Raw genomic sequence first — 26,310 nt, 5'->3', positions numbered from 1 at the left:
CAACACTCTTATATGGGTTTGAAGCTTGGGTTGTAAATGCTGCAACGAGGAGGCGGTTGGAGGCAGTGGAGATGTCCTGTCCAAAGGCAATGTGTGGTGTAAATATTATGCAGAAAATTTGGAGTGTGGAAATTAGGAGGTGTGGAGTTAATAAAAGTATTAGTCAGAGAGCTGAAGAGGGGTTGTTGAGGTGGTTTGGTCATTTAGACAGAATGGATCAAAGTAGAATGACATGGAGAGCGTATAAATCTGTAGTGGAAGGAAGGCAGGGTAGGGTTCGTCCTTGAAAAGGTTGGAGGGAGGGGGTAAAGGAGGTTTTGTTGGAGAGGGGCTTGGACTTCCAGCAAGCGTGCATGAGTATGTTAGATAGGAGTGAATGGAGACAAATGGTATTTGGGACCTGACAAGCTGTTGGAGTGTGAGCAGGGTAACATTTAGTGAAGGGATTCAGGAAAACTGGTTATTTTTATATAGCCGGACTTGAGTCCTGGAAATGGGAAATACAATGCCTGCACTTTAAAGGAGGGGTTTGGGATTTTGGCAGTTTGGAGGGATATGTTGTGTATCTTTATTACGTATATGCTTCTAAACTGTTGTATTCTGAGCACCTCTGCAAAAACAGTGATGAAATTATTATTATTATTATAATCAAAAAGAAGCGCTAAGCCACAAGGAAGGGATGATCAGTAGGTTACAGAAAACAGCGGGGCAGGAGATAGTGCAGGGGTAGAGGGTAGCAAGAGATTGAGGTAGAAAGGGCTGAAGGTATCAGAGTTTGTGAAGTAAGTCAGTTGTTGTCAAAAAGTCAATGAGAGAGTCCGGATGAAAGGTGGGTCCATCAGCGAGAAGGGAAGGCAAAGAGAGAGCAGCGGAGCGAAGACGACGACTGAGGTAAATTCTGCGTGCTCGTTGATAAAGTGGGCAGTCTAACAGAATGTGGCTGACTGATAATGGAACCAGACAATTCTCACAGAGAGGAGCAGGGTGCCTCTCCATGAGATATCCATGAGTAAGACGAGTATGGCCAATGCGAAGACGGGAGAGAGTCTACCAACCTCGACACTGGTGACAAGAAGACGGCCAGTAACCTATACTCGGTTTAATAGATTGAAATTTGTTACCAAGCATAGTAGACCAACGTTGTTGCCAACGGGTGTGAAGGTGGGTAGCTATTGCAGCAAAATAGTCCGTAAATGGGATACCTCTATATGAAACTGGTAGGTCATATACTGCTGACCGCGCAGCAGTGTCTGCCTGTTCATTGCCCTGTACGTCAACATGACCAGGGACCCAACAAAAAACAATATCTTAATGCTTGGTAAAGATGCGGCGTAGCCAAAGTTGGATACGGAGGACTAAGGGGTGAGGTGTATCAAATTTCTGTATAGCCTGTAAAGCACTAAGGGAGTCTGAGACAACCACAAATGATGACACAGGCATAGATGCAATACAGATAAGTGCTGCAAGAATGGCATACAATTCAGCAGTAAAAATACTAGCCGAAGATAGTAAATGCCCTCGTACGACACTGTCCGTAAACACTGCTGCGAATCCTACGCCGTCAGAAGACTTAGAGCCATCTGTGTACACTGCAATGGCATGAGAATGAGAGTGGAAGTGGTCAAGAAAAAGAGAGCGGGAAGCGACCGTAGACAGTTGGGCTTTCGAGCAAGGGAGAGAGAAAGAACAGACTCGAACAGCTGGAACTTCTCAGGGGGGTAGGGAAAAGTGAGATGCTACATGAACATAGAAAGGTGGTAATTGAAGAGAAGACAAGAGCGAATGTAGGCGAAGAGAGAAGGGACGGAGTAAACAGGGGCGGCGAACAAATAAAGAATGTCTACTAATATCAGTGACCATTCTATAAATGGAAGGATTGCGGAGATCATGAGAGGGTACATAGTAGCGAAGGCAATGGGCATCACGGCGATCGGATAAGGATGGAACGTTCGCTTCTGCATAGAGGCTCTCAACAGGGAAAGAGCGAAAAGCACGTCATCCTTGGTGATGAATGGGGTTAAGGCTAGAGAGAGTAGCAGGAGATGCCGCTGAATAGATCTGGTCACCATAATCAAGTTTCGATAAAATGAGGGTGGAATGTAGGCGAAGGAGGGTTCGACGATCAGCTCCCCATGAAAGATGAGCAAGGGTTTTAAGAAGGTTCAGCCGGCTGTGACAAATTGCCTTCAGAGAGGTAATGTGAGGTTTCCAGAATAACCTACGGTCAAAGAGGAGGCCCAGAAACTTGACTGTATCACGTTCAGGGATACGGGAGCCATAGAGGTACAAAAGAAGGTCGGAGATGACAGAGCGTCTAGTGAAAGTAATTTGGTGGGTTTTAGTGCTGGAAAATTTAAACCCATGTGTGGTGGCCCAAGTGGAAACACGGTCGGCCGCATGCTGGAGAGAAACTGTAATGAGGTGACAGTCAGCTCCTGCACAGGCAATAGCGAAGTCATCAACATAGAGTGATGACCAAATATTTGATGGAAGACTAGAGGCCAAATCATTAATAGCAAGGAGAAAAAGTGTTGTGCTCAGAACACATCCCTGGGGGACACCTTCAGCTTGGATAAAGTCCGGGGAGAGCACATTATTAACCCGAACACGGAAATGTCTATCAGTTAAAAAGTTCTTAAGGAAGGATGGTAGATTGCCTCGGAGGCCTAAGGAGTGGGCTTGGGCCAAAATATTATACCTCCAAGTTGTGTCATATGCCTTCTCAAGGTCAAAAAATATGGCAATAACTGAGTGGTTATACGCAAAGGCATTACCAACATACGTATCCAAGCGTAGTAAGGGGTCTATGGTGGAACGTCCCTTACGAAAGCCATATTGACGAGTGGAGAGACTGTTGTGTGTCTCCAAATACCACACTAAACGTCTATTTACCAGGCGTTCCATCACTTTGCAAACTGCACTGGTAAGAGCAATGGGACGATAGTGGGAGGCTTCATGTCCCGTAGTGCCTGGTTTGCGGAAAGGGAGAGCAATGGCAGATTTCCACAGCTGTGGAAGAACTCCTTGTGACCAAATAAGATTGAAAAGGCATAATAGGACTGCAAGGGCTGACTGATGTAAATGTTGTAGCATACGAATATGAATGTCGTCGGGCCCAGCTGCCAATGATCGGCAAGCTGAGAGTGTTGCCTCCAGTTCTTGAAGTGTAAGAGGCACATTATACTGTTCTTCTCTGAGAGAAGAAAAGTCTAAGGGTGCTAACTCTCTGGCAGACTTTGAGGAAAGAAATGAGGGGCATAGATGGAGCCCCTGTTGAATGATGAAAGTATTTTCTTTTTGGGGATTTTCTTTCTTTTTGGGTCACCCTGCCTCAGTGGGAAACGGCCGACTTGCTTAAAAAAATATATATATATAAAACTGACCTGCAAAACCATGAAATGTTCACTGATTAGCACATAAGAAACCACCCCTTAACCCTTTTGGGGTTTCGGCTGTATTAGTACGGCTTACGACCCAGGGTTTTTTGACGTACTAGTACACCTAAATTCTAGCGCCCTCAAATCTAGTGGGAGAAAGTTGGTAGGCCTACATATGAAAGAATGGGTCTATGTGGTCAGTGTGCGCAGTATAAAAAAAATCCTGCAGCACACAGTGCGTAATGAGAAAAAAAAAAACTTCGACCATTTTTTTGGAATAAAACAGCGACTTTGCACTGTATTTTCGTATGATATTTATTGTTGTATTCTAGTTTTCTTGGTCTCATTTTATAGAATGGAAGACATGTTACAGAAATTGAGATGATTTTGACTGGTTTTTACAATGAAAAGTACCTTGAAATTGAGCTGAAAGTAGCAGAAATGTTCGATTTTTACCAAAGTTCAAAAGTAAACAAATCATGCCAAGCGTCCAATACACGTCAACTGGTGAGTCTAATATTCTTTCACAAGTGCGCCGATATTATTTATACCATTTTTTACACTAATGCAGTAGTCTGCATAACAGTAAATCTTCTATTTTTTGGGAGAATAAAAATTCAAAGTGGAAAGCAAACGAATGTAACAGGGGCCTTGGGATGTGACTAATGAACAGAGGAAATGTCATTTTAGTGCCAGGAATGTCTTTCTTGTTTATTCTGGACCCTATTTGGAAATTGGCATCTTTTGAAATTTGTGTGAAATTGGCAAAATTGCTAAATTCTGACCAATGTACTTGATAGTTGAAATTGGTAAATGGGTGATTTCTTGCACTCATTCGATAGAAAAAATGGAGTTCTAGCGAAATATTCATGTTTTTTGTCGACTAGTACAGTGGAATTGGCCGAAAATAGGGCTCAAAGTGGGCAAAATCGCCGATGCGTAAACTTCGCTAACTTTGCAAGAGCATAATTCTGTAAGTTTTCCATCAAATTTCATACTTTTGGTGTCATTATGATCAGGAAAAGATTCTCTATCTTTTAATAAGAAAAATTATCTTTTTTTTTTAAATTTGGCCGACCCTGAGAACAAGTCTTGGAGAGGGCCTGTCGACCCTCAAAGGGTTAATACACCACCACCATAAACTAAGGTATTCACAAAAAGCATCACTGGCTGCTAAAATAAGATGTTTCAGTAAAACCATAATTAACAACCTTAAGTTTTGCAAGGAGGGTTGGACAGGTTCAATCCCACTGTCTATTACACAGAATGTCAGGCAAAAACTGTTTTCAGCACCACCAAGAAGTTATCAGTTACAATATTAGATTTAGTGAGTAAGCAGTATGATAACCATTTAGCAGTCCTAATTCTTTAAATGTTAACTTTTTTTTTATTATTCTTACTGAAACCTGGCTTAAACATGACACAAAAGACATCACTGTCTTACCTGGGTACACAGCCATACATAACTGTGTGTCTGATCAAACGGGAAAAGTACTACAATCTACTACTCTGATGAATTAATATGTATTAACTCTACATGTGCCATGGAAAACAGTGAATACATATTTGCTAAATTTACAACAAAAAATTTAAAGGCTCCAATTACAGTTGGAGCAGGCTACAGGTTACTTCATACTAATACTCCCACCTTCAGTGACAACCTAAAAAAAATACATAATAATAATCAACAAGCAGTTAAACAAGCATCACCTAATAACAAAAAAAGGCACAATACCGTGACTGGGTTATTTGTGTATCACCTAATACTTGCTAGTGACTTCAACATAAACCTCATCCAAGCTGAAGACCCTCAAGTAGCAAACTTCATAAACAAGATGAGCAAATGCATAATGAACAGCAGTATTCCAGCCTAGAGAGAACAAGTGACTTAAAGAGGAGGATCATATGCATAGCATCCCTTGTTTTGAAGGTCCTCATTATCCATCCTATCATTTTCCTTGCAGAGGTGATAATGACACTGTTGTGATCCTTGAATAAATTTAGTATGCAAGTTCTGATAAGGACCTAAAGTCAATGTTGATTTTCAAGTTGTTTTTTACCAAATGTATTGACATTACACAAATATCCTGCACATAGAAGAGAGAAACTTATGATAATGTTTTGGTCTGGCTTGGATCATTTACATTGACAGTCTGAATATTGTATAATCATTTTATGTTAATGTGGTGAGCTTAATCACTTCTGGCAATAAGTGACCACAAAATATGTGCAAGATCAGTTTTTATTTGTATAGAAAATGGTATTTAGATTTATCCCTGCATCAATGTTCAAGACTACTTCCCAATTTTATTAAAAATATCCCTGGGTTTCTAGAAACATAGACACTGCAAATACAGATGCACCAATATAGACTTTGATCAAGAAATACAGATTTTGCTTTTAAATTTTTTGGAGGCTGTATAATATTTTCAAAATGATTTAATCAAATGAATTTATCTTTGATATACGGTAGGCTGGTGTAGGTGTAGTTGGCTCCTATCTGTTTTGTCCAATCTGGTAAAGAAATTTTTGTTAAATTTTTTCTTGGAAGTTGTTCAGATCCCAAACTCCCTGATATCAGCACTCAACCAGACCTCATAACCAATTCCCCACTTTCCCCTATATCGTGAGGACATGAGGCCAAACTGAAGTTGTGCAGAGCATTTCTTGGCAAGCATTTCTTCAGAGTGACAGATAACAAGAATGGACTCTAGAAGTAGGCAGTGTGTGCTACAACTACAGTAATGGAAATTTTATCTACAGTAGGAAATTACACATATAAAAACACTGGAAACATTAAAAATATTTTCCATATATAAACACATGATACTGTGACCACAGCTTTACTCCTGTAACCACGAATAATTAACACAAAACTTTTGTCACACAAACAAAACACACATCGCACACACAAATATGTATATAGAAGATTAGATGTTTATGTTTATTAAACATAGGCAACAGAAGGTTTCACTCAATGAAAACTAGTAAGGCTTGACGTACCCCTCCTGACAATTTTACAAATACAGTTGTTAAACTTTTATTACTGTATATGTGAACAGTCAAATGTTATAGTTTACTTTCTGTACATTCATGCTTAGTATTTTGACAAAACAAGCTTAGCAATAAGATAATATCAGTAAACTGTATAAAAATATCCTTATTTAACTGTATTTGCATTTATCAAAGAGGTACTAAACAAAATTATTAATTTTCACACATTAAAAATACAAACTGTCACAAATAAATTTATCATGGACTTAGTAGTGATTAATTAACAATTTTGTTTTATTTTTCTATAAAAGATGGTTAGCTGGTTGCAGGAGTAAGGTACAACATGCAGTAATGGAGGTACCTCTTCTGCCGACTGGAAAAGAGAAAAGTGTGATTGGAAGATTAAGATAGTATGCTGGACCAGTCTGATAACTAAATAAGGATTAAATTGTACTAAGACTTAAAATGTCAGTCAGCTGCAAGAAAGCAGGAGAGTCTAGACCTCAGCAAGATTAAAGATTTGTAAAAAAAATTAGAAATGTCTGTGAAGTCTACAGATGGTGTGCAGCCTTGGTTCTGTGGGGCAACAGACGCTATACAATTTTAGAGATAAATTTTTAAATGTAACTAAATTTTATATAAATACATTTCTCTTCTATTTACTATGTGCATGAAAGCAATTGAAATAAAAATCTTACTTAATAATAACAACTGGAGAACCTCACTACAATACCATGATAATGGCCTGGGAGAAGGCTAATTACTGATGTATAGTACATTAGTATTAAATTTTTGTATTTAAAATATAGTACCTTTGAATTTTCCCGTTTCCTTTAAATATAAATGCAATAACTTACATCTGTTGGCATTTATAGTATATGGTTGTGGCAATACTATAGTAGGACCTCTTTTATAAAATAAATATGGCTAACTAATTTTTTGAATAACAGAAATGTAGAATAACATACATAATCAGTCGTTACTGCACAATGTATACAAGAGCAAAGACATGTAAGTGATAGGGTGCATGTGGAGCTACTACATGGCTTTGCATTTATCTTGGCTACAGAAAAAAAAAGTGTGTGCAGTTATGGAAGAGGAGTTTAGTTTTGGTTACTTGATCACGAGTAGGAGCTTGAAATTTTTCAGGAGTTGCGTGTTTTTGTTTAACTGATTGTTAGATCAGCAAGATCCTTCAATACTAACTAACTTTATAGATTTAGAACTATCTAACATTTCATCAGCTGTAGGTCAACATTTCTATTGGCACCTATACTTTTAGTGAATGAAAAATACAACATAACATATTTTGATCAAGACGTGACCATTTCTTGATCAAGATCATTTCTTATGCAAAACTTGACCCTTTCTTGATCAAGTATTCATCATTTCTATGCTCCAACATAAATGGAAAGGACTAATTTTTACATAAAAGAAGCACAATTAACACAACACCCTCCATTAAAATATTAATTTAGTTCTTAAAACTATGAATAGATACAAAACTGAAAATCTGCAATGAATGATGTAACCGTATTGAATATACATCAGTACAAACTTTGAAGCTATTTTATACATTAACATAATCTGTTTGACTAAAAAAATCCCTTATACAAATATATACAATATAGTTCTTAATCCTGCCACTGACGACTTACAAAGGTTCAAGTTTATAAACCACAACACACACAAAACTGTGATAAGGCATATGGATACCAGTTTTCAAGCATTTTACTTATAGCAGCTGACTTCAGATGTACTGTATTGGCCCAAAATTGTCCCCTCCCTAATATATATATAGTGCGGGTATGAATTTTTACAAGATAATCTGTTACCATATTTTCTGCAATACATGATAATTTTTTTAAAAAGTTTCCAAAAATCACCCCAAAGGTTTATAGATAGATATCATACATGTTTTAGGTGGCATTCTGAATTACTATATTTTACCTCTTTCTGTCCATTGTGATTATATCAATGAGGGGCCTGCAGGTAGCCTCATGACTAGCAATAAAAAGAGGGAACAATTTTCTGTAAATGTACATTTATTTAAGAAGTGTACTACTGCACTGTGCACAGCAAGAACATCAATTTATGATTCTAACACACCTCAGCTAGCCCAGTATTTTGACCACAACAGACCCCTGCTAACTTAGAATTCTTAGCCTAGGATGTTGACTGCAAGAGACCTCAGTTAGGCTAATATTTTGACCACATCATAAACCTCAGGTAGCCTAGTATTTTGACATTAAAAACATCATCTAGCCTAATGTTTTGACTAATATAAGCCTCATCTAGCATTCTGACCATAATACACCTTATCTAGCCTGGTATGGATCATAACACAGGTATTAACTACCCTAATATTTTGACCACAACACATTCCTTAGCTACCCTAGTATTTTCACCGTGACGCTGGTCTTGCGTATCCTAGTACATGTATTTTGACAACATAGGCCTCAGCTAGTCTAGCATTTTGAATGCAACACAAACTTAACTAGTCCAGTATTTTGATAATAAAACATGCCTCAGTTTATCTGGTATCTGACCACAATACAAGCCCCATTCTAATACTTATCAGACTACAACACTAATCTCTCTGCAAACTTGAAAACAAAACACATCATTAGAGAACCTTAATTTTTCTTGCAAATGCTCCTCACGCTCTACTCTACTGAAACCCTCTTTCCCCCAATCTCTCGCTCTCAATAAATCACCAACTGATACTTTTTATTTTATAAAATATTTTTTTTTTTTCAACAAGTCGGCCATCTCCCACCAAGGCAGGGTGACCTAAAAAGAAAGAAAATCCCCAAAAAGAAAATACTTTCATCATCATTCAACACTTTCACCTCACTCACACACAATCACTGTTTTTGCAGAGGTGCCCAGAATACAACAGTTTAGAAGTATATACGTATAAAAATACACAATATACCCCTCCAAACTGCCAATATCCCAAACCCCTCCTTTAGAGTGCAGGCATTGTACTTCCCATTTCCAGGACTCAAGTCCGGTTATGTAAAATAACCGGTTTCCCTGAATCCCTTCACTAAATATTACCCTGCTCACACTCCAACAGCTCGTCAGGTCCCAAATACCATTTGTCTCCATTCACTCCTATCTAACATGCTCATGCACACTTGCTGGAAGTTCAAACCCCTCGTTTATCACATAATATTACTACTTTTTAATAAGACTGAGATACAATAATAAATGAAACTAAAGCATCATGCAGCAATTCTTGTCCTTCCACCCTGAAAACAGATTTGACCTCAGTCCCACGAGTGTCAGATCTGAGAGTTATAACTGCATTTCTTATGCCATTTTACAAACATTTAAAGGTTACTGGAAAGAACATTAAAACTGAGGTGATACGGGTGGAGAACTAGCAGACATTTTCAGATTGGATCTGTTACTTGTCTCTGTAGTACCATCTACCAGACAACAACAAAGATGCATACATTAGTTGCCAGCTGTGCTTAGTGAGATATCCAGTAAAACAAATTACCCCCCCGTCCACCCTCCCAAAAAACAAAAAACAAAAAAAAACTGACATTTGCACAAATCACTCTGATTTAAAGATTCAGATCATGCCCATTGTTTCAACAAAATATTTACAAGAGAAAAATAACGATACTGAATAAATGTTTATATACACTAAAATACTGAACATTTAACCAAAAATATCTGCTAATTCAGGGATTATCCTATACAGTATATCACTGTTCTTACACAATGGAAAAATTATTTTATTACTCTGCAAGAATGCTAAAACTATTATCTAAAACAAGTACAGCACAATTTATGTTACCCAGTTTTCAATTAAACCCATTTTTCATTTATTCAGACTTCCTATAATAAATATATTCACCACTCACTATAAGCTAAGGACGAAAATATTATAAGGTAAATGAAGTGTGTAATATACGTATATGCATTTTTAGGTCTAGCTCTATTGCTCAATTAATATATGATAGTGTAAACATGTTATCAGACTTTTATATGCATTTGAAAGTGACAAAGGGTGTGTTTCACTTTACAGAAGCAGCACAGAATCTAACCTGCTGTACAAGTGGGACCTGCCTGTATATACATACCACTGAAAGTAATTTTGTAACAGTTCTAAAGTTCTTGACCAATAAACTAGTCTCCCCCATACAACTGAGGTATCACCAGCCCTCAGTATCCATATTCTCTACATGTATAGTATTAGCATATCTTGTAAGAATTTCATGAAATCACCATTAAATAAAAAAAAAAATCTCACTGCTTTCCCTCATTACTCTTCTAAGATAAAGTAACTGAAAAAAAAGTTATCATAAGAAATTGTCTTCTTAGTGTGGGTGGTACCAACCAGAATTCAAAGGCATGAATATTAAATTTCAACTGTCCAGTAGAAAAACCATTAGTAATGTATATAAACTTAAAATAATATAGTACTCTTTCCCCATTAAACCTTAACAGCTCAACAGTTACAACTATGGAGCTGTACCTCAAATTTGAAAAATTATCTTTCTTAATTCTTATATCAAGTATAGGCTTTAACCTAATTACAAGTCCTGTCTCAAATATTACAAGTGAAGCAACAATATGATTTATGTAAGACAAGTTGTTTGCTCTTATGTGCTAAATTTAAATTCAGTGCACTTAATAACACAGTAGAGAAGGTTTTCAGTAACAATTCGAGAATCACAGAATCAGAATTCATTTTCAGGAGAAACCAAAAAATGGTGTGATTTTAAGAGTCTTCCAGAGAGAGAAAGATCAAAGATACCAGTAATGCCAAAATACATATTATATATGTGTGTAGTTAATAAAATAAACAAGAAAGGTGTATATGGATTAGACATATTGGGAATGCTGGGAAATATGCCACTGGTAGGTAGTTACTATAGTTTGTTTCAACTTGCTTCAAAGACTACCACAGTGAAACATGCATCAAATGAAAATCAATCTGTACTACAGTAAAGATCTGTACTGCACTTACCGTAAATATCTCTGGAAAGAAGGGAGGGATAAGATGGAGGCAGGAAATGAGAGATGATTCCATGACAATGAGTATCATAAAGATATATCTGGCACCACCAACAGATTTTATCCATCTTTCCTCTATTTAACCCCTAAACTGTCCAAACGTAGATCTACGTTTTTTACGTGCTTCCAAATGGGGAAAATCAATGTCGGAGTGCTATGCGCATAAATGTAGATCTACATTAGGACAGTCAATAATATGTAGATTTGATATTGTTCATTATTCATCCCAAATATGAGGAATTCCATGATAAATTACTGCATTTCTAAGTAAATACAGAAAATTCCTTTAAAATAAAAGAACACTGATGGAGGAATAGGGAGGGAAGGAGAGAGGGAGAAAAAGTAAGTCAATGAATAAACAAATACAGTGGAACCTCTGGTCATGAATGCTTCCAAACACGAACAAATCAGTTCAAGATCAAAAAATTCACCATATTTTTACATCCGGTCATGAACACATAATTGGGTGCCAAACAAACTCAGTCATGCCAATTTTCACATTCTGCGCCATTTTTTCGCATGCGCCAATTTTCCCCACTTCCTGTTATTTGTGTACACCTAACAAAAACCCTCGCCTTGTAGTTGGTCTCGGTCAGACATGCGTTCATTCGTTGTGAACTTCTTGTGTTGTATTTCGTATGTTTTTGAATTCATATTGTTTTCTTGGTTGTTTACATTATGATTTTTCTCTGTCAAGTTTTTTCACTATTAAACTGTGCATTATTTTGTATAATTAAGGATTTTTTAAACTTTGATTATTTTTTCTGTGCTTTAAAGTGCAGGCATTGTACTTCTCACCTCCAGGACTCAAGTCTGGCTAACCAGTTTCCCTGAGTTCCTTCACATAATATTACCCTGCTCACACTCCAGCAGTTTGTCATGTCCCAAAAACCACTCATCTCCACTCACTCATATCTAATACACTCACACATGCCTGCTGTATGTCCAAGCCCCTTGCACACAAAACCTTTTTTTACCCCCCTCCTGCCATCCTTTCCTAGGATGGCCCCTACCACTCCTCCCCTCCACTACATATTTATACACCCTTCGAGTCATCCTATTTTGCTCCATCCTCTCTAAATGGCCAAACCACCTCAACAACTCCTCTTCAGCCCTCTGAATAATACTTTTAGTAACTCCACACCTCCTCCTAATTTCCACACTACAAATTCTCTGCATAATATTTATACCACACATTGCCATTACACACGACATCTTCACTGCTTCCAGCCTCCTCCTCGCTGCACCATTTACAACCCATGCTGCACATCCATATAAATGTTGGTACCACTATACTCTCATACATTCCCTTCTTTCCCTCCAGACACCTCAATGTGCCCCCCACCTTTTTTCCTTCATCAATTCTATGGTTAACCTCATCCTTCACAAACCCATCCACTGACAAGTCTGCTCCCAAATATCTAAACACATTCACCTTTTCCATACTCCCTCTAATGTGATATCCATTTTTATCTTTTCCTAACTCATTTGATACCCTCATCAATATGCTCATTATACTGGGGGCATTTCTATCATTGTACAATTCATGAAAGGTATTCCCAAATTGAATAACCCAAGTCCCCTGTACCTCAATGTACACGACAAGAATAGTTCAGAGAGCAGCATAGGTTTGTATGCAGCTAAACATTGGCACTGAAGATTTGAAACTAATCAGATGAGGCATTCACAAGTCATTATTAATAAATTAATATGCTAATTCTTTCCAAAATGGCAAATTAACTCTTTCACTGTCCAGACCCCTGAAATTAACCCTTTCAGGGTCCGTCCCGTAGATCTACGGCTTTACGTTCAGGGTCCAAACAGTAGATCTACGTCATGAGCTCAGCTCACTCTGATGAACTGTGAGTGGTACATTTGGGCCTAGATATGAGAGAATACAGCTATGTGGTATGTGTGCACCACATAAAACAAATCCTGCAGCACACTGTGTATAATGAGAGAAAAAACACTGGGACCATGATTTTCGATTAAAACAGCGACTTTGCAGTATTTTTTCGTATGTTTTTTTAAAGTTGTATTTGCGATTTCTTGGTCTCATTTGATAGAATGAAAGACATATTACAGAAACAGAGATGATTTTGATTGGTTTTAGCACTGGAAATGGCTTGAAACTGAACTCAAATTAGCAGAAATGTTAAATTTTTGCTGATGTTCAAGAGTAAACAAACGACCTCACACGTCTAATACACGCCAGCTCGTGGGTCTAATATACATTCACAAATGTGGTGATGATATTTATACAATTATTACAATATTGCATAACAGTAAATCTTCTATTTTTTGGTGTGAATAAAAATTCATTATGTGAATAAAAAATCAAAATGGAATCTATTTGTAAAGCCTCAAAACATAACTAATGAACAGAGGAAATGTTAGTTTAGTGCCAGGAATACCTACATTGTTTATTCTGGACCCTATTTTGAAATTGGAATATTCTGAACTTTGTGTTAAATTGGCCAAATTACCAACTTCCGATCACTTTATTTTGTAGACTTGGCGATTTCTTGTGCTCAATCGATAGAATAGAAGTAATACTAGTGAAATAGCTAAGAATTTGGTCGACTGGAATAATGTAATTGGCCTAAAATGGGAGTCAAAGTCGGCAAAATCGCCGATTCGTAAATATCGCTGACACATCAAAATTTGCGAGAGCATAATTTTGTCAATTTTCCATCAAATTTCATACTTTTTGTATTATTACCTTCACAAAAAGTTTCTCAAGCATTTCATTAGAAAAAATAACTAATTTTTTTTTTTAAATTCTTGGACACTGGGGCACCACTTCAGATTTTGGCCTTGGACCCTGAAGGGGTTAAAACTTTCACTGTCCAGACCCCTGAAATTAACCCTTTCACTGTCCAGACCCCTCAAAATTAATATTACTCCCAGCATTTGCTTTTAACCCTTTCAGGGTTTCGGCCATACTAGTACGGCTTACACACCAGGGTTTTTGACGTACCAGTACGCCTAAAGTCTAGCGCCCTCAAATCTAATGAGAGAAAGCTGGTAGGACTACATATGAAAGAATGGGTCAAAGTGGTCAGTGTGCATGGTACAAAAAAAATCCTGAAGCACACAGTGCATAATGAGAAAAAAAAAACTTTGACCGTGTTCTGGGATTAAAACAGCAACTTTGCACTGTATTTTCGTATGGTATTTATTGTTGTATTCTAGTTTTCCTGGTCTCATTTTATAGAACTGAAGACTTATTACAGAAATTGAGATGATTTTGACTGGTTTTATAATGAAAAGTACCTTGAAATTGGGCTCAAAGTAGCAGAAATGTTTGATTTTTACCAAAGTTCAAAAGTAAACAAATCATGCTATGCAGCCAATATATGTCAACTGGTGAGTCTAATATTCTTTCACAAGTGCACTGATATTATTATACCATTTCTACACTAATGCAGTAGTCTGCATAACAGTAAATCTATTTTTGTGAGAATAAAAATTCAAAGTGGAAAGCAAAAGAATGTAAGAGGGGCGTGGGGATGTGACTAATGAACAGGGGAAATGTTATTTTAGTGCCAGGAATGTCTTTCTTGTTTATTCTGGACCCTTTTCAGAAATTGGCATCTTTTGAAATTTATGTGAAATTGGCAAAATTGCTAAATTCTGACCACTGTATTGGATAATTGATATCGGTAAATGGGTGGTTTCCTGTACTCATTCGATAAAAAAAATGGAGTTCTAACAAAACAGTTATGATTTTTGTCGACTAGTACACTGGAATTGGCCGAAAATAGGGATCAAAGTGGGCAAAATCGCCGATGCATAAATATCATCGAGACCGCTAACTTTGCGAGAGCATAATTCCGTAAGTTTTCCATCAAATTTCATACTTTTGGTGTCATTATGATCGGGAAAAGATTATCTATCTTTTCATAAGAATTTTTTTTTTTTAAATTTGGCTGACCCTGAGAACAAGTCTCTGAGAGGGCCTGTCAACCCTGAAAGGGTTAAAAAAAAATTCTTTTGAAGTGGTAGAGAATCATTTTCTGAAGGTAATGACACCAAAATTATGAGATTTGATGGAAACTTATGGAATTATGCAGGCACAAAGTTAGCAGTCTGGGTGCAACTTATGCAACAGCGATTTAGCCGAATTTAAGTCCTATTTTAAGTCTATTCCACTGGTTCTTTCAACCAAATTCTTAGCTATTTTGCTAGTATGCCTTCTGTTCTATTGATGAATGTAAGAAACTGCTAATTCAACTATTACAACTACTCTATAAAGCGCACAAAAGTCAGTAATTAACCAATTTTACACAAAATTAAAAATAATACCAGTTTATGTATAGTGAAAAATAAACAATGTAGACATTCCAGGCAGTGCCACAAGATCATCCCTTTACTTCCTCATTTAATACTGTACTTTTCACACTTTATCATTCACTAACATTCAACATTTCTATGAAGGCATCTAAAGTAAATGACTGTTAAAAGCACATGAATGAGCAGTTATAGTGAAATTAACCCTTTCAGGGTCGAGAGGCCCTCTCCTAAACTTGTTCTCAGGGTTGAAAATTTTTCAGAAAAAAAAAAAAATCTTATGAAAAAATAGAGAATCTTTTCCCAATCATAATGGCACCAAAAGTAAGAAATTTGATGGAAAACTTACGGAATTATGCTCTTGCGAAGTTAGCGGTCTCGGCGATGTTTACACATTGGCAATTTTGCCCACTTTGAGACCTATTTTCGGCCAATTCCAGTGCACTAGTTGACAAAAATCATAACTATTTCACTAGAACTCCATTTTTTCTATTGAATGAGTACAAGGATCCACCCATTTACTGATTTCAACTATTAATAAAGTGGTCAGAAATTAGCAATTTTGCCAATTTCACAAATTTCAAAACATGCCAGTTTCCAAATAGGGTCCAGAATAATCAAGACAGACATTCCTGGTGCTAAAATAACATTTCCTCTGTTCATTAGTCAAGTCCCCAGGCCCCTCTTACATTTCTTTTGCTTTCCACTTTGAATTTTTATTCTCACAAAAAATAGAAGATTTACTGTTATGCAAACTACTGCATTAGTGTAGAAATGGTATAAATAATATGAGCGCACTTGTGAAAGAATATTAGACTCGCCAGTTGATGTGTATCAGATGCGTGGCATGATTTGTTTACTTTTGAACTTTGCTAAAAATCGAACATTTCTGCTACTTTGAGCTCAATTTCAAGGTACTTTTCATTGTGAAACCAATCAAAGATCATCTCAATTTTTGTAATATGTCTTCCATTCTATAAAATGAGACCAGGAAAACTAGAATACAACCATAAATACCATATGAAAATACAGTGCATTCGCTGTTTTAAACCATTAACACAAAGTTTTTTTTCTCATTACGTACTGTGTGCTGCAGGATTTTTTTTATACTGTGCACACTGACCCCATAGGCCCATTCTTTCATATGTAGGCCTACCAGCTTTCTCTTGCTAGATTTGAAGGCGCTAGAATTTACGCGTACTAGTACGTCAATATCCCTGGTGCGTAAGCCGTACTAGTACGTCGGAAACCCTGAAAGAGTTAACTGTTACTTGCTGTCATGAGTATGTATTGCCTTTTAACTATTTTCTCCTAAATTTACTCATTGCTCAATGATAAACACAGTGTACTCATAGAAAATACAGTATGTTGCAATTTTTCAACTGTGCTATATCAAAAAGTGTTAATAGTGTGTGTTAACTGATGGTCTACTTACTGTACTGTATAAACAAGTAGAGAAGGTACAGTAAACCCATGATTTAAAGGACTAATAGGGTGAAGCAGGTGGCACGTAAGAGTGATTGTGGTGGACAGAGAAGAGATTCTTTTGTTATTATCATAACAATAACAGAAAATTTTAGAATAAAGTGACCTAGCGAATGTTGTTCAATATTTCCACAGGCGGTTAAATTGAGGTCTGTTTAATTAAAATTTACTGTAGACGACTCTTAAAGGCATGAAAATACATCATTAAAGTGTAATTGTCTTTGTGCACTGCTTATCAACTTATTTTTTTAAACTATAGAACACTCTTTCCTATGGAACTTGGATTTGGGTGCAACATTTCAACTGAAATTTATCGTATAACACAATCTTGGACACATGATATCTCAGATTCCACGGTATATAAAAACATGAATTGTTAGTTTATCTACCTTACATGGAAGAAAAATGATGTACCACTGTACAAACAACCATGTCACATTTTATTGTGATCTTGCTTTTTGTAGATAACACTACAGACAGGGATGACCTTGATATTTTATATAAGTTATGTGAGTAAATTGTGCTTTTTACCCAAAATAAGTACATTTAAAAACAATGAATTATTGAATTTTTTTTTTAAATTATGGGTTTCTGTATACATAAAAAATAAATAATAATAATGTTCTAATTAAGTTTCAATGCAAGAATTGTGTGTTTGGAATACTGTTTTTTTGCTTCATCTGATATATCTAGAACAAAATGTTTTCATGGTTTGGGGGAGATTCAGTAATTCATATAAACCTTGTAATTTCTTTTCATTAAAAAAAAGTAATGCTGAAAAACTTATGAACAGTTCAATTTTTTCATGGAGAAATGGCACCTAGTTTGGAATCAGCTAGATAACACATGCATTAGTAAAATGGTAAATGTGATCTGCAATTATTACATATGTACATTACATCCAAAGTAACAAGTAAAGCAGTCTCTCAAATATACTTTCCACTGCTTACGAATCTATTATTTTTTAAATTACTCCGTTCACTCGGTTCTTCCATACTTCCTTCCACGGTCTCATAAACTGCGCATGAAAGCACTTACCATTCTTCCCTCCTCCTCCAGCATCTCTCCTGATATATCATCCACTTCTGCAGTTAAGTCAGACTTCCCTTTCTGTAAAATACCTCTTGCATATTATAGTACCTCCTTAGATTTTTATGTATGCTGTAAGGGCAATATTCCAAACTTAGTGTAAATTAATTACAAAATTATATGTAGAAAACCAGAAACTATAAACAGTTTATGTTCCTTCATGTTAATTCATATGAGTAATGAACAAAAAATTTAAAAAAATAAACAAAATGGCTAAATCTAGATTGTGTCCAAAATGCTTTACTCACTTCTTCAAGTAATATGCCAGCTAGATTGTTAAATTTTCATCAAAAAAGAAATATTTAGATTATACCAGAAAAAATAAATTTTGGAATAAACAGAGACAGTGACAATTTTATGTAATGCAGTAGACAAGTGTGTCACAGAAGACTTAAGACAAAATGCTGGTACGAACTGACAAGTAGATTTTGATGAACTATATAGAATATACATTAATAGAACTTATAAGTTACAATTGCACTTTAAAGAATTGAGATATTATGTATCATTATGAGGAAAGCATGCCACAATGAAATAAGAGAAAAGGATATTAGTATTACAGTACATTCATGGGGGCACGCTAAACTCTCAGAGATAATACAGCAATCAAACTTGATCAAAGGAAGAGAAGGACACTATATATTTAATTTCTTGGATCAAGAGCACTTCATATGCCTCAAAGCACCTTCCTTGAAGGGCACAGAAAAGGACAGTGTGGTGTAAAGGAGAAATGAGACCACAAAACTGGGAAGGATTGTGAAGACAAGTTATATCACCATTTATGGTAAGAAAGTGTTAGTATACTCCAATTTTAACTCTTATATGTAGCCAAGTACATACGAGACATACAGCTCTAAAAATGAGGCAAATTCTATAAACTATCTGGAGAATATTACAGTATCAACAGATAAGTTTAAAATTATTGTCTTAGCAAAAATGGAATGAAAAAAAAGTGCCTGAACTAATGAGAAGGTAACCAACAGTTTTGAAAGAGAAAAATAAAGAGAACATTGAGGGAAAAAACACAATAGTAGGATGAAAAAAATGGCACTGACTGGAAAGCTAGTAAGACATAGAGGTTCAATTGTGATGCCCAACCCCTAGAGTTTATAGTGACAAAAAAAAAAAAAAAAAAAAAGGAATGACAGAAAAATATTCCAAATTGTACAATGTATTTATTTAGCTAATTACTAAATCTGTTTATTTAATTATTCATTTCAAAAACATTTAGCCAATAATAAAAACTAATTTATGCATATGTTAATTACTTGCATTTTGAAAGCTGAAAGGCATTTCAAAAACACTGGAAGTGTATACATAACCCATTTGCTGATGATCACCTGACATGAGGTCACTGTATAAGAAAATCACCAGAGGTTTTTTGGTCATTTATCAAAATTACATAATGCAATACACAACTAACCCACACACAGAAGAGAGAGAAAAGCTTATGGTGACATTTCGATTCATCTTGGACCATTCATGTCGTCATAAGCATTTCTCTCTCTCTTCTATGTGTAGGTTATTTGTGCATTATTCCAGTCACAGTATTGTGCCTTCTTGTTCTTTAAGTACTGCAAATGTTCTGTAAGAGCAAGTCAGGTGCACTGTGTCCCTAAGTCAACCATTCAAGATAACCTGGAAAATTACTAGGTACATCTACAAATCCAGATGACAGTTGGAAAGCTCTCAAGGGTCCCAGCAGAATACAGTGCCAGGTGCGGGAATAATCTATGATGTATAGGAGAGATCTCATGGAGGCAAGTTGATAATTAGACTGGGTGGGCAGCACAGGTAACAGTTGGTGCCTCAGCAACTCTACAATTAGGTAATAACTGGAGAAAAGAGGTAAACAAGGGATTAACTCAGTACCCAGACTTTATCAGGACTATGAAAATCAAGTTAATGCTATTTTCTACCTAATGAGTTCCACAGCAGAAAATTAAATTATAACAAATACATAAAATTAAATGTGGAAGCACTTAAGAAGGTAAAATATATTTAAGATAAAGAAAACAACTCTGTAGACAAGATCTATTCAGTCTCCTCTGATTTAATGCTGTCAAAACAAAAATATGGAAAACTACACAAAGCTTCAGCAAACCAAGAGTCCCATAGAAGTCATAATTAACACCATCAATTTTTTATATGATTTCTATTTTATAACAATTAGTGTCACAAAAGTATGAAAATAGTCATGAAGTAGCAATAACAAAATCAAGAAACTTCAGAAGCTCAAAGATCACAAAGAACAGGGATGATTACCATTTAAACTTTAACCATCTGTACTATTTTGCGTTAAGTTGTACAGTGGAACCTCGGTTTTCATCATTAATTCGTTCCAGAGAATCTGACGAAAACCAAATTCGATAAAAACTGAAGTAATATTTCCCATAAGAAATAATGTAAATCCAATTAATCTGTTCCAGACACCCAAAAGTAGTAACAAGAAATACATTTTAGAGAATAACTATAGTTTTACATACAGAAAACAATGAGAAAAAATATAAAGGACTAAGGAAATGGATAAATGAACATTTAACATCACTTTTACCTTTATTGAAGACTCTTGTTGGTGTATGTAAGACAGCGAGGAGAGGAGAGGGAGGAGAGGTTATCTCTACCACCATCACTACCACCCTCTATCACCATCACTACCACCCTCTATCACCATCACTACCACCCTCTATCACCATCACTACCACCCTCCACCACAATCACTACCACCGTTTACCTTTGTAAAGGGTGGTAGTGATATTTCTCCACAAAACTTTGCAACTCATTCTACAAGTTCTTTCTTGAATTCTATAGTGTTTCTCGCTTTCTTTATCAAAGGGCTAGCACTCAAAACTTTCTTTGACCCCATGGTGGCTTATTTAGGAGTCGCACTCTATAAACAAGCACAAAAAGCAATGGATTATTACGAAATGTTTCGGATGAACACTCAGGGTAATGCACACTCAACAAGAAACAAAGCCAGACTGACTCAGAACGTGTGCAATGCTTTGTGTGGGTGCGGGCGGACACGTTCAGTACGGTGGACCACCATCAACTCAAAGAAAACCGAGGTGATGAACGAAAACTGGGACAAAATTTTGACAAAAAATCATCGAAAACCGAATTCAACAAAAACCAGGGCAAACGAAAGCCAAGGTTCCACTGTAATATCATGTGATATGAAGGAAAATTGATAAAAAATAAAGAATTACGTATTTAAGTCAGATGGACAAGGAAAGTTTCAAGCCAAATCACCATGGAGAAAATCCCATTTTTTACTTAAGTTACTATGACAATTAGCTGTGATTCACTGACTCAAACCTACCATATCTGTCTCCTCATAGTAGGGAGCTTTAGTATCAAATTTCATTTCAGTGTTCCAAGTATGTATGAAGTTAATGAGCAGGAGTAAATATTTTATTAAGAGTAACACAAGATGTTTCCTAACTGAGGTCAGTGATGGGAAGGCTTTTTAAATGTCGTGTATTAATGTCACTAGCATCTTGACTGGTAACAATGCATACAGTACTTTTTTATCACCATGATTTGATCGATCAAATCAAAACTGGCGAAGGAGAGATTCCCAATACTAGCCTGTAATTGAGCACAATCAATTTGTCTACTAATTTTCTAGAGCTAGAAAATTTGCCCATAAAACTAGGAGAAACACTAGGGTATACCCTGACTTCTTCTGAACAGCTGAAATTTCAGTACACTGTCAAGAAGGCCATCTAAGTGTTGAATGAACTATTGATATATCAACAACATTCACATACTTGTAAGAGTTCTCATCCTCACTTCAACGCTCTGTTCCTTCAGCTATACAGTGGATCCACGGATTTCGTAGTCGTCAGATTTCATAATATTCGGAAACAGTAATGTTTTTTCGTCAAAATATTGGCTTGGTGATGTCATTGAGCCTGGTAATAGTCATTCGTCCTGAGGACGTCTGCACAGCAACAGCGGCCCAACACTCAGTGTGCCATTGTTTATCAGTCAGTGAGAATGATCCCATACATTCATACGATACATTTCATATTATTCCATTATTTTTAGTGCTTGCAACTGCTAAATAAACTACCATGGGCCCAAAGGAAGTTCCTAGTGCCAGCCAGCCCTTTGGTAAAGGACTGAGAGAGAGGAGAGAATGTGCCTTCTTCAGTGATTCTGCAATATGTATGATACTAAAGCAGCAGGAGTCGATAAGGCTATAGCGTGAGCCAGCAATAAAGTGTAGCATTAATAGTGTAGCAAGGAAGTTAAGCAATTAATTGATAGGAAAAGGACAGCCCAAAACTGACTACTCCAATGTTGTTAGAGGTATATAGGGCAACATTGACAACACCATCTGCCTCTGCTGCCACCATCACCACTATGTAAGGCTTATCTTTCAGTGGCCCTTATACACCCAACAACAAACAACACAGCAACACTCGTCACATATTAATGACATATTTTATTCATTCTAGAGTACATATCATGTTTCTATGTTATTAATATTGTTTATTATGCCATATTAGATGAATTGTGCTAGAAAAATAAGCCACAGAGTTGATATTAATGTCATACTGAAGGACTATCTTGTCCTGTCTCACAACACACTCCCCTGCCTCCACCACAATTCCTAACATATGCCAGAAACAAACCTCTCTGGAACACTTTTTTGAGTGACAGGGGTCCAGTGACTCTCAAGCTGGTCCTAGTGGCATTAAAAAACAAAGAAGGGAAGCAACCCCAGAAAAGGACTTGGTACCTGAAGTCTTTATGGAAGGGAATCCCCCTTCCAAACACTAGTAACTCCTCCATCCTCTCCCCTCCTCCCGTCTTCTGTACATCAAGTCTTCAATAAAGGCGAGTGTCATTTTATTATTGTTTTATTCTGCATGTCTCATTGTTTTCTGTGTAGGTAAATGCATATTTCATGTAAACAAATTTTTTTTTAATACTTTTGGGTGTCTGGAACGGAATAATTGGATTTACATTACAGTGGTCCCCCGCTTTTCGTAGTTCCCGGCAATCGTAAAATTCGCCAATCATAGGGGTATTTTAGTATAAACATGGACTCGATTTTCATAGGTTGACTCGCGAGCCGTAGTTCGTCCGGGATGCGTACCCACGGCGTGAGCCGGGGCGGCAGCCAGTCTGGCATTGTTTACCAGTGAGCGAAGGTCCCCTCATGTGCTCCAGCGAAATATTTCATAATATTCCATTTATTTTAGTGCTTGCAAGTACTAAAAAAGCTACCATGGCTCCAAAGAAAGCTCCTAGTGCCAAGCCTGTGGTAAAGAAGGTGAGAAATACGATTGAATTTAAGAAAACCATCAATGAACAATATGAAAGTGGTATAAGTGTGGCCAAACTGTCCAGGATGTATAAGAAACCCTACACAACCTTATGTTCCATAGTGGCCAAGAAAAAGGAAATAAAGGATGCTGTTGTTGCAAAGGGAGTAACTATGCTGACAAAAATGAGATCACCAGTACCGGAAGAGGTTGAGAAGTTATTATTGGTGTGGATAAATGAGAAACAATTAGCAGGAGATAATTTTATGACTTCGATTATTTGTGAAAAGGCTAGGCAGTTGCATGAAAATTTGGTAAAGAAATTGCCTGCAAATAGTGGTGAAGTAAGTGAATTTAAGGCCAGCAAAGGTTGGTTTGAGAGATTTAAGAACCGTACTGGCATACACAGTGTGGTAAGGCGTGGTGAGGCTGCCAGTTCGGACCACAAGGCGGTTGAAAAATATGTGCATGAATTCCAGGAGTACATAGAGGCTGAAGGACTGAAACCTGAACAAGTGTTCAATTGTGACGAAACAGGCCTCTTTTGGAAGAAAATGCCAAAGAGGACCTTCATTACACAAGAGGAAAAGGCAATGCCAGGACACAAGCCTATGAAAGACAGGCTGACGCAATGTTCTGTGCTAATGCCAGTGGGGATTTCAAAGTGAAGCCATTACTAGTGTACCATTCTGAAAATCCCAGAGTGTTCAGGAAAAACAATGTTATGAAGAGTAAACTGTATGTGTTTTGGAAATCTAATAGTAAGGCATGGGTCACGAGGGAAATTTTCATCGAGTGGTTCAATGAAGTGTTTGGCCCTAGTGTGAAGGAGTATCTCCTGGAAAAGAAATTGGATCTCAAGTGCCTGCTAGTAATGGACAATGCACCTGCTCATCCTCCAAACTTGGATGACCTAATTTTCGAGGAGTTTGGGTTCATCACAGTAAAGTTCTTGCCTCCCGAATATCACTCCTCTCCTCCAACCCATGGACCAGCAGGTTATTGCAAACTTTAAAAAACTCTACACAAAAGCAGTGTTTCACAGGTGCTTGACTGTGACCACAGACAATCACTTGACCCTAAGGGAATTTTGGAGAGAACACTTCAGCATCCTCCACTGCATAACCCTTATAGGTATGGCTTGGGAGGGAGTGACTACCAGGACTTTGAACTCTGCCTGGAGAAAATTGTTGCCAGATTGTGTCGACAAGAGGGACTTTGAAGGATTTGGGACTGACCCTAATGAGCCTACGTCTGTTGTAAAATCAATTGTGGCACTGGGGAGTTCCATGGGGTTGGATGTGAGTTTGGAGGATGTGGAAGAATTGGTGGAAGACCACAATGAAGAGCTCACCACTGAGGAGCTGCAAGAGCTTCAGCAGGAAGAGCAACACATCGCAGCTCAGAATCTTGATGCAGAGGAGGAGGAAGAGAGATGGAAGAAGGTGCCTTCTTCAGAAATTAGAGATTTTTACTATGTGGGGTAAGATGGAAAGCTTTATGGAGAAACATCACCCTAACAAGGTTGTTGCAAGCCAGGTTGGCAACATGTAGAGTGACAAAGTCTTGGGCCATTTTAGGGAAGTGTTAAAGAGATGCCAGAAACAGAGCTCTCTCCACAGTTATTTTGTGAGACAGGACTCCAGTGACTCTCAAGGTGGTCCTAGTGGCATTAAGAAACAGAGAAGAGAAGCAACCCCAGAAAAGCAAATGGTACCTGAGGTGTTGATGGAAGGGGATTCCCCTTCCAAACTATAAACAATCCATTCTCTCTCCTCCTCCAGTCTCCCATACACTAAGAAGAATCTCCAATAAAGGTAAGTGTTATGCTGTTAATGTTTCATTCATCATTTCCCATTGTATTGTTTATGTACTACATGTATATTTCATGTTAAAAATTTTTTTGTTTTAATATTTCTGGGTGTCAAGAACGGATTAATTGTATTTACATTATTTCTTATGGGGAAAATTGATTCGTAAATCGTAAATTTCGTTTATAGTAATGGCTCCAGGAACGGATTAATTACGAAAAACGAGGGACCACTGTATTTCTCATGGGAAAAATGGATTCGGAAATCCTCAGATTCGGGTTTAATCACTCTCTCTTTCTGGAACGGATTAATTACGATAACCAGGGATCCACTGTATTTATCACTATCTTCCAGTATGAAGCAGCAAGTAGAATAACTACACACTAGAGTATTGCAATATTTCCATACTGTTGTGAAGTCTGCATAGCACTGAATTAGACAGCCGACTCAAGCTTGGAGTCTTGTAGTTGGAAATGCAAATAGCTAGTGAACACAGGTGTGTGCAGATATACAATAAGTAAATAGATAACCAACTAGGCAAGAAACTGATTAATTTACTGGTGTAATAGGTTGCTATTCTTAAGGTGGTTAATGAAATTGGCCATACAAGTATCGAAATATTTACACTACATGGTATACATACAGGCTGGTTATCATTTGACATGTTTCAATGTGTGGTAGTCTGTAAAGCAAACTGGAAAAAAAAGACACTCACCAGTGACACAGCACCCCTTCATGAAGCTAATACATTTAATCACATTCCATTTACTTTCTTCATAAGTAAATATATTGTATATTGCACTACTGATACTATCAATGCTTTCTGAAATCCTATTATATAATAACATCAATATAATAGTTAGCTGGTAGGCAGCAATCACCCAGAGAGATACTACCTTCCTATCATTTTTTTTTTAACACACCAGCTGTCTCCCAAGGCAGTGT

At 37.0% G+C, this 26,310-nt stretch overlaps 1 protein-coding gene across 9 annotated transcripts in view; it reads right to left on the bottom strand.

Moving 5' to 3' along the window:
• LOC128687900 (calcium uptake protein 1 homolog, mitochondrial) overlaps positions 1–26,310 on the bottom strand; it is a 116,597-nt gene that overhangs the window by 33,666 nt on the left and 56,621 nt on the right. For 5 of the 9 annotated variants that reach the window (XM_070083559.1, XM_053775479.2, XM_070083562.1 and 2 more), the window contains one exon: positions 18,225–18,296. The exons of the other annotated variants lie outside the window; for them this stretch is intronic. In XM_070083559.1, coding sequence (XP_069939660.1) covers positions 18,225–18,296 — 72 coding nt within the window. The remainder of the gene's footprint in view (positions 1–18,224; positions 18,297–26,310) is intronic. 9 annotated transcript variants of the gene reach the window in all.

This window comes from Cherax quadricarinatus, chromosome 10 (genome assembly GCF_038502225.1).
Source record: "Cherax quadricarinatus isolate ZL_2023a chromosome 10, ASM3850222v1, whole genome shotgun sequence".
NCBI classification, from domain to species: Eukaryota; Metazoa; Arthropoda; class Malacostraca; order Decapoda; family Parastacidae; genus Cherax; species Cherax quadricarinatus.
Note: the sequence above shows the minus strand (reverse complement) of the source record. Positions and strands in the feature narration are given on the sequence as shown.